This window comes from Hyla sarda, chromosome 5 (assembly GCF_029499605.1).
Source record: "Hyla sarda isolate aHylSar1 chromosome 5, aHylSar1.hap1, whole genome shotgun sequence".
In the NCBI taxonomy this organism is placed as follows: Eukaryota; Metazoa; Chordata; class Amphibia; order Anura; family Hylidae; genus Hyla; species Hyla sarda.
Genome location: NC_079193.1, coordinates 158,153,836 through 158,169,118, shown reverse-complemented (window position 1 = coordinate 158,169,118; position 15,283 = coordinate 158,153,836). Strand labels below are relative to the sequence as shown.

Sequence of the window (15,283 nt, the reverse complement as noted above, 5' to 3'; positions counted from 1 at the left end):
TGAAGCTCTTGTAGTTTCTACTCAATGTCATCCTCTACATTATATGTAACCCTATTATAAGCGACAACTCCTGCTTTTGAATATGTGTGTGCCCTCCTCGTGACACGGATCTGCAGAAAAATCCTCACAGTTACTATTGCTTGACACGTCAGCCACAACACTACAGCACCTCAACAGCAATATTGGCAGGAAATACACCCATTTTATAGGCTCAATGACACCCTCAAATGCTGTTTTTACTTCCAACACTCACCTATGTTTATCCTAATTTAGATATTACCCATCAGTATAACACACAATGGTGAGCATTCTCCATTACCATGTTGCCAACATCATGCTGAACCATGCCATGGAAACCACCAGCCTTTTCAAATGGAACAAGATGAACAAACAGATGTAATGCACATTAACATAAATGACAATTCTCAAGAAGGTCTAAACTCTGCCCATGCTTCAATCCTCTAAGCAAAACCTCACTACAGCTTTACTTTATAGTTTCCTAAAATTGCGATAAATTTACATGAGTTTCACCTCCTCCTAGGAACATCCTCCTCATAAATAAATTGCAAAAAATGTTCCTTATTAGTTATATAACTACTATAATATAATAATATAATTATTATTCCTAATAATAACTACTTACTGTAAGTTATTTTAAATTATATCTGATTATTCCTGGGTCAACTTATTTAATACAGACATTTAAAATTGTATTCATATGACATCTTTTTCCATCTAATATATTTTAAGGGCACAAGAGCAAGGCATTTATTTATTAAATACATGTTCACTATATTAATTTTGGCACAGATTTATATTTTGCCTTAAAACTGGACTAAGAAATACAGTTTTAGCAAAAATACTCCCCTTGGTGGTGTAGTTTGATTGATGGTTGTAGAATACACATAGTGGCACAGAATGCTTGACGGCTGCAGAATTGACTTTTTTATGCAAAACTGGGGACTCCAACATTCAATTCATAATATACGAATGTTGATTACTATTACATTTTTATTTTTATGGATTAACTTTATGTTTTTTATTGTTTGAACTTACAATATGGACATCCATACAGTTCAACTCTTAATCCAATCTGTCCTTCTCCACTCCAATCCAGAGGAACGATACGTACATAGCGAGCTACTATTGGGTGCTGCAGCTCATGTCGGACAACAGTATCGGAGTTCACGTTTCCAGGAAATGCCTGTAGGAAAATAGAAATCATGAGTTTCATAGAACACTTCAGAACTAACATTAGCATTTAAAATATTATTTAAACCCAGAGTGCTGCTATGATATTCTGAGTGTAGAATTTAGAAGGGACACGATCACATGATGATTTTTATAGTGAATGAGAATTTCACTACTTATATTCTATATAACACAAATATATTTTGCAAGAGTTTGTAATTGAGGAGAGGAGATGGGTCCCTACTTAAAGGGCAACTTCGGTGGAAAAACCATTTTGTAAAATCAACTGGTGCCAGAAAGTTATACAGATTTGTAAATTACTTCTATTAAAAAATCTAAATCCTTTCAGTACTTATCAGCTGCTGTATACAACAGAGGAAGTTGAGTTGTTGTTTTCTGTCTGACCACAGTGCTCTCTGCTGACACCTCTCTTAATGTCGGGAACTGTCCAGAGCAGAAGAGGTTTGCTATGGGATTTGCTCCTGACATGGACAGAGGTGTCAGCAGAGAGCACTGTGGTCAGACAGAAAAGAACAACTCAACTTCCTGTGTAGTATACTCTACAGCTGTAGCAGCTAATTAGTACTGGAAGGATCAAGATTTTTTTATAGACGTAATTTACAAATCTGTTTAACTTTCTGGAGCTAGTTGATAGGATATAAAAAAAATTGATAATGACATAATACGACTGTGGTGTTGTAACATAAGGGGACAAGCCCCTTATGTTACAAACAGGAATATAATAATTAAAGCCTTATGAGCCTTTCAGCCAGACAGTATCTGAGCTGACATGTGGGGTGATCCGAAAAAGAACAAAAAAAAAGCGGAAAAAGCTATAAAGCTGGTTTTACACATGTCCGGCATCGCGGACCATTCACAATCATCCAGCACCCCAATTTTGACGTTGGATGGTTGGACACGCAACGTAAAGGGGAATGCAGTTCGCTGTGTTCCCCTGTCATGTGTTCATAAACAATGGACGCCAGATGCCATACAACAGATGACAACTGGTGCACATTGTCATCAGTTATGTCATCAGTTGCATCGAGATCTAGGCTGAGTTTACCCATGCAGAATGCCGGACATATCTGAACCCAGCCTAACTGTAACCAGTTGGATATTGTATGAGCATTGAACTATTGTTGTAGACAGATAAGGCTTATTTGACACATGTCTCCTTGAAGGAATCCATTTTTAAGGAATGCTTAATACTGCTAGTGTGAGAGGCATATCTAATAGCTAGGATAAATGAGTTTAACAGAGTGGGTGCAGCATAAGAAAAGTCCTGAAGACAAGAGTGAACAGATGTAATAACGGAGGATGATCATTTTAGGTCATTAACTGATCAAAGAACACCAGTTGGTAGGCACTAGGCAGCTGAGAAGAAATCGGAAATATTTATTATTATAACATTGTGAAGAGCTTTGCAGACTCCTAAGCTGAGATGGATGTTCTGCACTGCAGAACAACAATGAATTTCTAAGACGCTCATATAAAGCACTATATATGAAGTCAATTGAAGATTTAGCACATTTCCATTTTCGAAGATCCTTGACAAATGTTCCACAAAAGGAAAATGAGATATGAGGAAAGCAAGGATGTAATAACAAGCTATTGTATTGTTATCTATTCTTATTGACAAAAATATGTATTTTTTGTTTGCTTGCTGTGTATCAATAGCGGCACATTCTTGGTGGTTTATTTTGTATCACAGAACAGGAATGGAGACGACTAACATTCATAGTGCACCGTGCGAATAAGTCCGAGGAGGTATGGATGTTATTGAGTTGAAAAGCTTATATGTGGCCATACTGTCATTATAAATATATACAGTAAGAGGATAACCAAATGTTACCATACTGTTATCATAAATATATACAGTAAGAGGATAACCCAAATATGTAGGAAAAGACAACATGGGACATTAATTCTTGTGCAAATATGAAGTGGAATAATTCAACAGAGCAACGTATCAGATTCCAATTCTCATTTTTTTTATGGTAAATAAAACGGGTGGGAAGCATGTACATGACTTTTTTAACATACAAAAGTTGCAAATTCATTGTGAATTTCTTTTTTTTTTTTAAGTGGGCAGGGCTTACCAAAAAGATGTTAACACCTATTATTTCTGAACTGAACACCAACTTACAGCTGATATAGATTTGAACTGCGGGCACACAGACAGTGACATATGCACCAAATATATTAAGAGGCTTGCCGCTCTTAATGGATTTGTCACGATTCGGCTCACAGGTAGTGGATCCTCTGTGTCAGTGAGGGATTGGCGTGGACCGTGCTAGTGGACCGGTTCTAAGAGGCTACTGGTGTTCACCAGAGCCCGCCGCAAAGCGGGATGGTCTTGCTGCGGCAGTAGCAACCAGGTCGTATCCACTAGCAACGGCTCAACCTCGCTGACTGCTGAGAAGGCGTGGGACAGAAGGACTAGGCAGAGGCAAGGTCAGACGTAGCAGAAGGTCGGGGCAGGCGGCAAGGTTCGTAGTCAAGATGGATAGCAGAAGTTCAGGTAACACAGGCTTTGGACACACTAAACGCTTTCACTGGCACAAGGCAACAAGATCCGGCAAGGGAGTGCAGGGGCAGTGAGCAGATATAGTCTGGGAGCAGGTGGGAGCCAATTAAGCTAATTGGGCCAGGCACCAATCATTGGTGCACTGGCCCTTTAAGTCTCAGAGAGCTGGTGCGCGTGCGCCCTAGAGAGCGGAGCCGCGCGCGCAAGCGCATGACAGCAGGGGACCGGGACGGGTAAGTGACCTGGGATGCGATTTGCGAGCGGGCGCGTCCCGCTGTGCGAATTGCATCCCCGACGGCCATGACAGTGCAGCGCTCCCGGACAGCGGGACTGACCGGGGCGCTGCAGGGAGAGAGACGCCGTGAGCGCTCCGGGGAGGAGCGGGGACCCGGAGCGCTAGGCGTAACAGTACCCCCCCCTTAGGTCTCCCCTTTTCTTTGTCCGGTAACTGCCTCCCCTGGGATGAGGACACCGGGAAAGACTGGAGGGTTTCCTCAACGGCAGGCAGTACAGCAGGAGTGGGAATGGGGAGGGAGGGCAGAGGGCGAAGCCTGGCACGGGGCAGTGTGTCACCAGGACGGGGGCCATGAGGAGGCACTGAGGCTTGCCTGACGGGACTGGGAGGGGGGGAGAGGCACTTCCTATGGCAGGCAGAGTCCCAGTTCTTGATCTCCCCGGTGGTCCAATCAAGGGTGGGAGAATGAAGCCGGAGCCATGGCAGACCGAGGAGGACCTCAGAGGTACAGTTGGGAAGGACGAATAACTCAATCCTTTCGTGGTGGGGTCCAATACACATCAGGAGGGGTTCTGTGCGGTAACGCACGGTGCAATCCAATCTGACTCCGTTGACCGCGGAAATGTAGAGCGACTTGACGAGACGGATCACCGGGATGCGGAATTTATTCACAAAAGACTCCAAAATAAACGGGCACCGTGAGACGTGGAGAAGCAGACTTAGAACCAAGAGATGCCACACCCACGTGAGCTGGGTGCGTGCGTGCGTTTCCCAGACGTGGAGGACGAATAGGGCAATCCACCAAGAAATGCTCGGTACAGGCACAGTACAGACAGAGATTTTCTTCCCTACGGCGATTCCTCTCTTCCTGGGTCAGGCGAGACCGATCCACTTGCATGGCCTCCTCGGCGGGAGGCCCAGGCGTAGACTGCAAAGGATGCTGTGGGAGAGGTGCCCAGAGATCTAAGTCTTTTTCCTGGCGGAGCTCCTGATGTCTCTCAGAAAAACGCATGTCAATGCGGGTGGCCAAATGGATAAGTTCTTGCAGGTTGGCAGGAATCTCTCGTGCGGCCAGCACATCCTTGATGCGACTGGATAGGCCTTTTTTAAAGGTCGCGCAGAGAGCCTCATTATTCCATGATAATTCAGAAGCAAGAGTACGAAATTGGATGGCGTACTCGCCCACTGAAGAATTACCCTGGACCAGGTTCAGCAGGGCAGTCTCGGCAGAAGAAGCTCGGGCTGGTTCCTCGAAGACACTCCGGACTTCAGCGAAGAAGGACTGGACTGTGGCTGTGGCAGGATCATTGCGGTCCCAGAGCGGTGTGGCCCAAGACAAGGCCTTTCCTGAAAGAAGGCTCACTACGAACGCCACCTTAGACCGTTCTGTAGGAAACAAGTCCGACAACATCTCCATATGCAGGGAACACTGAGACAAAAATCCACGGCAGAGTCTGGAGTCCCCATCAAATTTGTCCGGCAGGGACAAGCGGAGGCTAGGAGCGGCCACTCGCTGCGGTGGAGGTGCAGGAGCTGGCGGAGGAGGTGGTTGCTGCTGTAGCAGAGGCAGAAGTTGCTGTAACGTGGCGGTCAACTGCGACAGCTGCTGTCCTTGTTGGGCAATTTGCTGCGATTGCTGAGCGACCACCGTGGTAAGGTCAGCGAGACTTGGCAGCGGCACTTCAGCGGGATCCATGGCCGGATCTACTGTCACGATTCGGCTCACAGGTAGTGGATCCTCTGTGTCAGCGAGGGATTGGCGTGGACCGTGCTGGTGGACCGGTTCTAAGAGGCTACTGGTGTTCACCAGAGCCCGCCGCAAAGCGGGATGGTCTTGCTGCGGCAGTAGCAACCAGGTCGTATCCACTAGCAACGGCTCAACCTCGCTGACTGCTGAGAAGGCGTGGGACAGAAGGACTAGGCAGAGGCAAGGTCAGACGTAGCAGAAGGTCGGGGCAGGCGGCAAGGTTCGTAGTCAAGATGGATAGCAGAAGTTCAGGTAACACAGGCTTTGGACACACTAAACGCTTTCACTGGCACAAGACAACAAGATCCGGCAAGGAAGTGCAGGGGCAGTGAGCAGATATAGTCTGGGAGCAGGTGGGAGCCAATTAAGCTAATTGGGCCAGGCACCAATCATTGGTGCACTGGCCCTTTAAGTCTCAGAGAGCTGGCGCGCGCGCCCTAGAGAGCGGAGCCGCGCGCGCCAGCGCATGACAGCAGGGGACCGGGACGGGTAAGTGACCTGGGATGCGATTTGCGAGCGGGCGCGTCCCGCTGTGCAAATCGCATCCCCGACGGCCATGACAGTGCAGCGCTCCCGGACAGCGGGACTGACCGGGGCGCTGCAGGGAGAGAGACGCCGTGAGCGCTCCGGGGAGGAGCGGGGACCCGGAGCGCTAGGCGTAACAGGATTTAATGCATTCTAAACCAGAACTGGCTTTATTAATACTGACATAGGAAATGTTGATGTAGCTTGGTTATACCTTGGCTTCTGCAAGCAAACAGTAGTGTATAGAGGCCTCATGTAGAGCCCTGCGTGGGACTGTTTTTAAGCTGGCCCGCTCCTGCTGGATTTCTGTGTCCAATCCCACCTGCTCCTGAAACATTTTGTCACAGATTTTAGAAAAGGTACTATCCCCGGTACCATTTTAATCCCCCCCCCCCTTGTGCCATTTCATCACCTCATTGTGACATTTCTTCACCCCCTTCAGCCATTTCACCAGCCACCTGTGGCATTTAAGAGGTTTGCGAGACTGTGCAGGTTTTTGCAGGACCTGCTGTATGTTCTGTGACTGCCCATCCACAACAACCTCATTCCTAAGTTTTTTACTTGTCCGCGGAACCCGCGGGATCTCAATCCTGATGCCGGGCTCTTGGCTCATGTATCTTTATGACAGCTCCTTGAATAAAACTAGGATAAAATATGGGCAAATACCTAACTCTTATAATCTCTATTATTTTGGGGGTAAGAAATTAATAATTTACACATTAACTATAATTTGCCTTTTAATTAAGGAGTACACACAGTAAGAACACAAACGGTCTGATCCACAGCCATTTTAAGCGTATGGGATCACACAAGTTAAGACATCGATTAGAATCAAAAAGCGTTATTTATAAACTTCCCATGGCTTGGCGTGTTTATACAATTACAACAACGATGACATACAAGGCTTAACTATAACCTGATGGTGCCAAAGACAATATCCAGCGTTTCAGACATGTTTAACTTCTTAGAACTGAAAATGAAATCAAATCCTCTTTATTCTAAGCACAAAATGCCTCCAAAAAATCAGGAAAGTGTATCAAGAGTCCACTGTGTATGAAGCACTGGCACTGGATGCGCCATTTTGTTTTCAATGTTTAATATTTAAATGCTGATGACAATCTGCTGTCTATATCTAATGACTTGTTCCTCCAGCAATGGAACGGAATAATGAAACATTTCACAACACTGTAAATGCAGAGGAGGCTTAACTCAATTTGGTTGTTTATGAAAGTAGCTACAATATTCCAAGATGAGATTATTTAGTTTTTTTTAAACCTTGTGTAGTTCAATGTGTCTGTTTAACTTCTGGCAGAACATCATAGGACACCCATGGGAAAGTGGAGATTTAGAACAAACATTTGTATAATTTGTTTTATGAAAATGTTTATATCTTATCCTGGTCATCAACCAATTTTCATTAGGGACGTTACACAGTATTTTTTTATTATAAGCAATTAGAATAATGCAAATAGCATTAGGGCTAACATAGTTAAAGATAAAATGAAATGATCAAATATATGGCAAGTACTTTACAAAGTTTCCGCTTAGGATTATTAGAGAAAATAAAATATATGAAAAAAGTTATGAAGTTCAGTTATTTAGGTATGTTGTGAAACTTTCTTTACTAAATGGACCTAAAGAGGTACTCCACCCCTAGACATCTTATCCCCTATCTACAGGACAGGGAATAAGATGTTTGATTGTGGGAGTCCAGCCTCTGGGACCCCCTGTGATCTCCGTGCAGCACTCAACATTCTGCACATTATGTTCAAAACACTTGGTGCCGGTGTCATGACATCCCGCCACACCCCCTCCATTCATGCGTATGGGAGGGGGCATGGTGTGTTCTGAACATAATGCTGCACAGAAATCGCGGGGATCCCAGAGGCCAGAGACATCTTACCCCTTCCCTATTCACTCCCCCACTCACCACACATATTATGAAATCTATAATGTTTGCATTTGCTGCCTAATATTGATGTGTATTGTTGCAAAAATTGTACAGTACTCTATTGGACTCAGTAATGCATACAGTAGATTTATTCTCTCTCTTAGAGGCAATGTATACACAGAGTACAAGAAGCCGCAACAGGTTTATAGGGCCCATGCAATTCCATAGAAGCTCTGTGCATATTTCTCTGCCTGTCAAAAGTTTACTTTAGTCTTTACTAATTTATATTGCAATATAGTAGCACAGTAGATGTTGCTCTTTTGATGATTCCTGTCCACATCTCTATGGCCTCTAATATATATATATATATATATATATGAATGTGTATTATGCAAAACATACTTAACTATGGACCACAAGGACATATTGCACCTGCTTTATTGGGTAACATACATACTACATTGGCTTACAAGCCATTTTTAAAAATAAATTGATCAAGTCTACTCAAGCCTGAGTATTCCTTCTATAGTGTCATCCCATATGTGTGTGCACCTCTTTCATTATTTAGGACCATATTTTCTAAGCAGGCAACCTATTATTTTATATCACCAGCCTTATCTGTACCAGTCGGCATAGTGTCAATGCTCCTTTCTCTGAATTGGAATTCCTTACATTGAATTATTTAGAATTCCCTTAGCCTCATTTGATATCTTATTCCTTGTTTAGCTTTCATAATACATAGTTAATGCTTGAACAACAGCCCTACTCCCAGAGTCTGATAAAGCATGGATGCCAGAATAAGAAATTACATTGAGAAAACATGTTGTGCCTAAATAAATTTGGACCCAAGTGTGACAATTTATTTAACTATTATACCAATATATAATATATATTATCGCCATAAACCTTCAAAAGTATCTGCACTTTACTTTACAAAGACTGAAAGGGAAGCTGTTACATTGGAAATGCAAGTCCAAGTTGGAGGCATCATGTTATAGAATAGGAAGAGTTCAGCAGATTTGTATATAGTTTTTTTGTTTTTGTAGAAAAATATTCAGGGTAACTTGTCATGTATTATCCCTCTATAAGCACACTTATACACACATAGCTAAGTCGGACCACCAAATTGACAGCTTAGCCCTGAACGACCAAGTATGTACAGGAATGGATAGAAAAATAAATAAATAAATAAACAAATACATAAATAAATTATCCTGGAACTTTGACCTCAAAACTACAGTGCATATATTATCTGTTTGTCTCCTCCTGCTTCACAGCACAATCCCTGTGGATTAGACTGCATGTCAATGTGACAGGTTCCCTTTAAAGGGTAGCTCCCACCATCATGTTTTTTTTTCTGTCCCAGCCTATTGCCCTTCTATCCCTAACACCCTCCCTGCCTTTATTTATTTTCTTTACTATTTTAAAAATGGCATTTAGTCTGCCTGGTAGTGTGCTCACTACCAGGCAGACTTCTCCAGCAGGCACCACGTCCCTGATGCCTGCTGGGGGGGGGGGGGGCAACTTCCGCCCTTAGTTCTCCTAACAGGGTGCCTCCAGCTTTTTCACCACTACAACTCCCAGCATGCCCTGACATCTATTGGCTGTCAGGACATGCTGGGAGTTGTAGTGGTGAAACAACTGGAGGCACCCAGGACAGGAGCTTCATGGGGGAAGGAGTGAGCCGGGAGCCGGTGCGGGAGGGACGGGTGCGGGGGAGCCTCTTCCTGCCGCTCGGTAAGTAACACCCAAACACCCGCGCCCCCCTGTACCTTGCAGCAGCCCCCAACCCCCCCCGCAGCAGCCCCGCGCCCTCGTACCTTGAAGCAGCCCCCCCACACCTTGCAGCAGCCCCCCCGCACCCCCCATACCTTGCAGCAGCCCCCCCCGCACCTTGCAGCAGCCCCGCGCCCCCCATAACTTGCAGCAGCCCCCCCGTGCCTTTCAGCAGCCCCCCGTACCTTGCAGCAGCCCCCCACACACCTTGCAGCAGCCCCCCGCACCTTGCAGCAGCCCCCCGCACCTTGCAGCAGCCCCCCCCCCCGCAGCCCTGGATGTTACTGCGCCTTCGCAAAATTTCGACTGATGCCCTGCCGGAATCAGTCGGAATTTTGTAGTGACGTCACTCCGCACTGCATTCGGGCCACTAGGAGGGCGACCCCTAGTGGCCGAATTTCAAATTGATTTTAACCCGATAACGACCACGGACGAGTATAGAAGTCCAGGTTGGCGGGCGTTGGCGGACGTCTATACTCGTCCATTATTCTCGTGGGTGCTGCCCAGTGCACCCACGAGATCGCGGCAGGGACTCGGCTGTATCACACAGCCGGGACCCTGCTGCACTGCCAGGACCGAAGTTTACTTCGGTCCCGGCAGTTTTAACCCTTACAGCCGCGGTCAGAAGTGACCGCGGCCTGTAAGTGTTATGACAGAGGGAGGGGGCTCCCTCTGTCACTCCTGCAGCACCCCGCATCGCGATCACGGGGTGCTGTGTGTGGCCGCGGCTGGCCAGGACCTGCCGCACTGCCGGGAGTGAAGGTCACTTCACTCCCGGCAGTTTAACCCTTACAGCCGCGGTCAAAGACCGCGCGCTGTAAGGAGTTCTGACAGAGGGAGGGGGCTCCCTCTGTCTCCTCTGCAGCACCCCGCAGCGCGATCGCGGGGTGCTGCTGCATACCTGGGCAGCCGGGGGTCCTACAAAGACCCCCAGGTCTGCCCTGGGTATTGCCTGAAAGGACGTGCCAGAGGCACATCCTAATATGCTGCCTGATAGTGAAAACTGGCAGGCAGCATATAACTGCAATGCTTTGGAATACTAAGTATTCCAAAGCATTAAAAAATGTAAAAATAAATAAATAAATAAAATATATATATAGTAATCACTATGGGAACTCCAGCACAGGATTGCTCAGGTGTGGTGCAGTGTAACCCCCAGTGTGCCACACTGGATCCACATAGAACTTCCTCCGCAAGGAAACAGCACCCAACACCAGGTCCAGGTAAAGTGCAAGCTACAGGGTCTTTATTGCATCAAGAGAGACAATGCGACGTTTCGGCTAACAAGCCTTTTTCAAGCATGCTTGAAAAAGGCTTGTTAGCCGAAACGTCGCATATATATATATATATATGCACAACAATGGATTACCGCTCACCACACCCGCAACTGCTCCTTAGTCCGTGCTGCAGACACGCCGGTACCGCCTCCGGCTCACACAATTTGCAACAAGGAAGATAGTCCGGCACAGAACTGTAGTATGCAGTTAAGAACTCAGAACTTTATTTCAGCATAACGCAGTACACAGAAGCCTCTGTGTACTGAGTTATGCTGAAATAAAGTTCTGAGTTCTTAACTGCATACTACAGTTCTGTGCCGGACTATCTTCCTTGTTGCACATATATATATATATATATATATATCTATATATATATATATATATATATATATATATATATATATATATATTAAAAATAAATTATTAAATGAATCTAATTTAAAAAAAATGCATAATGTGTAGGATCGCATTGGCGGACATCCGCAGCATGTAATATGCTGCGGATGTCCACCATGTGATCCTACACATTATGCAGCGGTCACGGTAATGAGCTCCCTGCTGCGGCTGGGTAGCTTTGTGTGTCCACTCATAGCGGCGGATTTCCCGCCAGCAGTCATGAGCGGACACACTGAGCTACCCAGCCGCAGCAGTGATGGATATATTCGCCATGAGCGGGTGCTTATTCCCACAACATGGCGGATATATCCTTCAGGAGCCTTAACTGTCACAGACAGATGCGTTATACTGCCAGCCGACCAAGGACCAATCAGAGTGGTCCCTGGTGCAGCCAATAACTAGTAGGGGTGCAGTATATAAATGGGGTCACTTGTGGGGGTACTGTTCTGCCCTGAAAGCTAAATGGCGCTCCTCTCCATCTGAGTCCTACCACGCGGCCAAGGAACCATATATGGCCAAAGCTGGGGTATTTCCGTACATGGGACAAGCAGCTAAATAAAATACAGGGTGCATTTATTTCAATATCAGAAGTGATGTACAAAAAATATGCCCCCCAAATGATGCATTTGTGAAAAATTGCAAATTTCGAATTTTTTACACTGACTTTGTAATAATTCCTGCCAAAAAATGATGGTGTTAAAATACTCACTGTACCCCCTAGCGAATACCTTGAGGGGTCTAGTTTTTAAAATGGGGTCATTTGGGGGGGTGTTCCTATGTTCTACTACCTTTTAATTTTTGCAAACCTTGCATAGCACACAAATTTTCTAAATTTCAAGTTAAATTGTTAGGCTTCTAACAATTTAAAATGTTAATTTAAAAACAAAAAAATGATGTCAAAATAAAGTAGACATCTGAAAGTATAAGTTTCATAAACTATTTGGTCAGTAAGTATAAATATATGCAACCTATTAGTGTTAAAATAGCAAAAAATCGTAATGTTTTGTAAAAATTTCATGATTTTTTGCATTGTAAAAAAAAACTACAAATTATATCGGCTTACTTTTACTATGTACATGAAGGACAACTTGTGACAAAAAAACAATGTCAGAATTATTGTGATTGGCAAAACGTTACCAGAGTTATTCTCTAATAAAGACAGACATCCCCGATTTGAAAAAACAGGCCTGGTCTTTCAGGGGCGTACAGGTTTATTTGTATTGGTCCTTAAGGGGTTAAAATGTTTTAAAAGCATTTTTTTTTTATAAAAGTATATTAGAGATATGTTGTAGCACTTAAGTACTACAACATATAAAAAAAAAAATTTCATGACAGTGCCTATTTAAGTACAAGGTTTATTTATTTTTTTAATCCGGTCCATCGTCCATTACTTCACTAATTTCTGAAAGTAGGGCCCAATGCTTCTTACTATACAACATACGGAATTCATGTACTATGGATTTGTAATATAGTATAGTGCCCCAGTGACTAGTGACTAAGGAATTATGGCATGTAATCTGTTAAAGTCTGCAACTCTTTCTGTGTAAACCTTGACTCACAATGTGCACCCGGCTTCACATGTTTCACAGGCTGTACTGTTGTCTGTGACAGCATGAAACCTCAGTAGTATTCTTCTGCTTACAGGCATAATGTACTGGTATATACAGTTATATTTCATATACTGTATGTCAGTATATTTTAGGCAGAAAAATAAGGAGGGAATCTGAAAGTCAGACATGTGTTGTAAAAATACGGACGAAAAAGTAAAATTACAAATTTTTTTTAAATAAATGTCACAAACCAGTTGAAAACATTGATATATTTAGTATCCCTGCAACTGTAACAACCCATTCAATACAGTAAACACAGTGATCAGTCAATGTGATAAATACAAATTGAACAAGTGCTTTAAAATCTTACTTACCGTATTTATATGGCAAAAAATCTGCAGCTTTTCTTACAAAAAGCAAGACCTCATACAGTTATATTTGTGTAAAAATCTTTTGGCCTTCTTAATAAAGACGTACACCACATTTCTAACAGTAAGGGACTAAATTTCAAACTGCGGGGCGTACAGCTCCATGTATTCTTTTTAGGGTTAACACATGGTACCTCGGGCACCTTTATTGATGTATAGTACACTGACTGAATAAAAGTTGAGGCATAAGAGCTCCTCTGTGTCTCTTTCATTCAAGGCCCCACATAAACCTGGAGCCTGCCCTTGTACACTGCACAATAAATCTTTCTGTGACCACTAAATAATCTGGACTGTTCCTCCAAGCACTTTTTAAACATTTGTACTTATGCTGTTCCTCAAGATTTGTTACCAGTGTTCTGACATTGTAAGCTCAAGATTTAGAACCCCTTTTCTCTCCTCTGCTCTCCCCCTTTCCCAGTATATCTATGCTTATAAGAGGAAGGGGATTCTGCTGTAGTTATTAATAAAATAAGAAAAACAAGGTAAGTACCACAATTTAAAATCTTGCTTTATCGATAGGGCTTTTCTATCTGTGTTCATACCACATTGGCCATGGATGTTAGGTGGATATGTTTAAAATATGTTTATAGGATTTATTCACCAAACATATGTTCAAATACTGTGTATGTTGGGACATATTTGCTTCATTTATTTGGAAATATTTATAAAGCAATTTTTTTTACTAATATTGTCATGTCCAGAGTAGGAAAAGGGTTCAACATATTCATTGCACCCCTTTTCATGCTTCTTAAATAAACCACCCAAAATTGCACCCCCAGCTGGTGATGGTCACTACATTGGACTACATGCAGGGACATCAGAGTAGTCAGTATAGTCAGACAAACCAAGTCTGTAACACATAGGCATGTAAGATACAAATAGTCACACAGTCAGGACAAGTTATCGGTCAAACCTAGTGAGCAGAATGGTACAAAATCAGAAGGCAAATGAAACATAAGGAAACAGAGAATGGTTCAAACCTAGATAGTACAAAATAAACAGGCAAAGATGACATCAGAAAATAAGCAGAAAGTTAGGTCACAGGAGGTCAGAAAATTATTTAGCTAATACTGGTAATGGTAAGAGATATATGAGCACCAGCACTGAACTGATTGGTCCGGTGTTTTCACCTCCTGATAGGCCAGCCACCACATCACTCAGTCTGGAACGGCCTTTAATGTGCAAGGCAACCAGATATACCAAACAGGATACAAATACTAACAGGGCAGTATATAAACAGGCAAACTGATAAGGAAACATAGGAAACTGTTCACAAACAGGTACAAGTACAAAGGACAAAGATCAGTTCAACCAAACAGGATATAAATAAGACACTTTTCACACTGGGACACAGAACACACAAACTGGACACCCCACTCCACAAAAGGAGTAGCCATTAATAATAAAGCCAAATAAGCTACTGGCCAGCAGACACACTCCACCGTGCGGACAAGATGCAGACCCAGTTGGAAACATAAATATAATTCATGAAAAACTAGACTAGAACCGGATGAGTCTGAATAGACTCCAGAACAGGAATATAACATACAGAGCACAGGTAACAAGCAAGACTCAGACATATTGTGAACAGATACATAACAGAAAGGATATACAAATCCTAAAACCGGCAAATGTAACACAGACTAAAATCTACAAATAACAAGACTATTTAACCATGGCTAAAACTCAGATATATACAAGGTAAATGCTCAAGCAGACTTGAAAGTGTATTGCACA

General features: G+C 43.6%; 1 protein-coding gene across 1 annotated transcript in view; it reads right to left on the bottom strand.

The window, feature by feature from the left end:
- The window catches only part of CNTNAP2 (contactin associated protein 2), a 1,818,787-nt gene that overhangs the window by 989,899 nt on the left and 813,605 nt on the right, over positions 1–15,283 (bottom strand). The window contains exon 4 of the mRNA XM_056520555.1: positions 1,057–1,204. Coding sequence (XP_056376530.1) covers positions 1,057–1,204 — 148 coding nt within the window. The remainder of the gene's footprint in view (positions 1–1,056; positions 1,205–15,283) is intronic.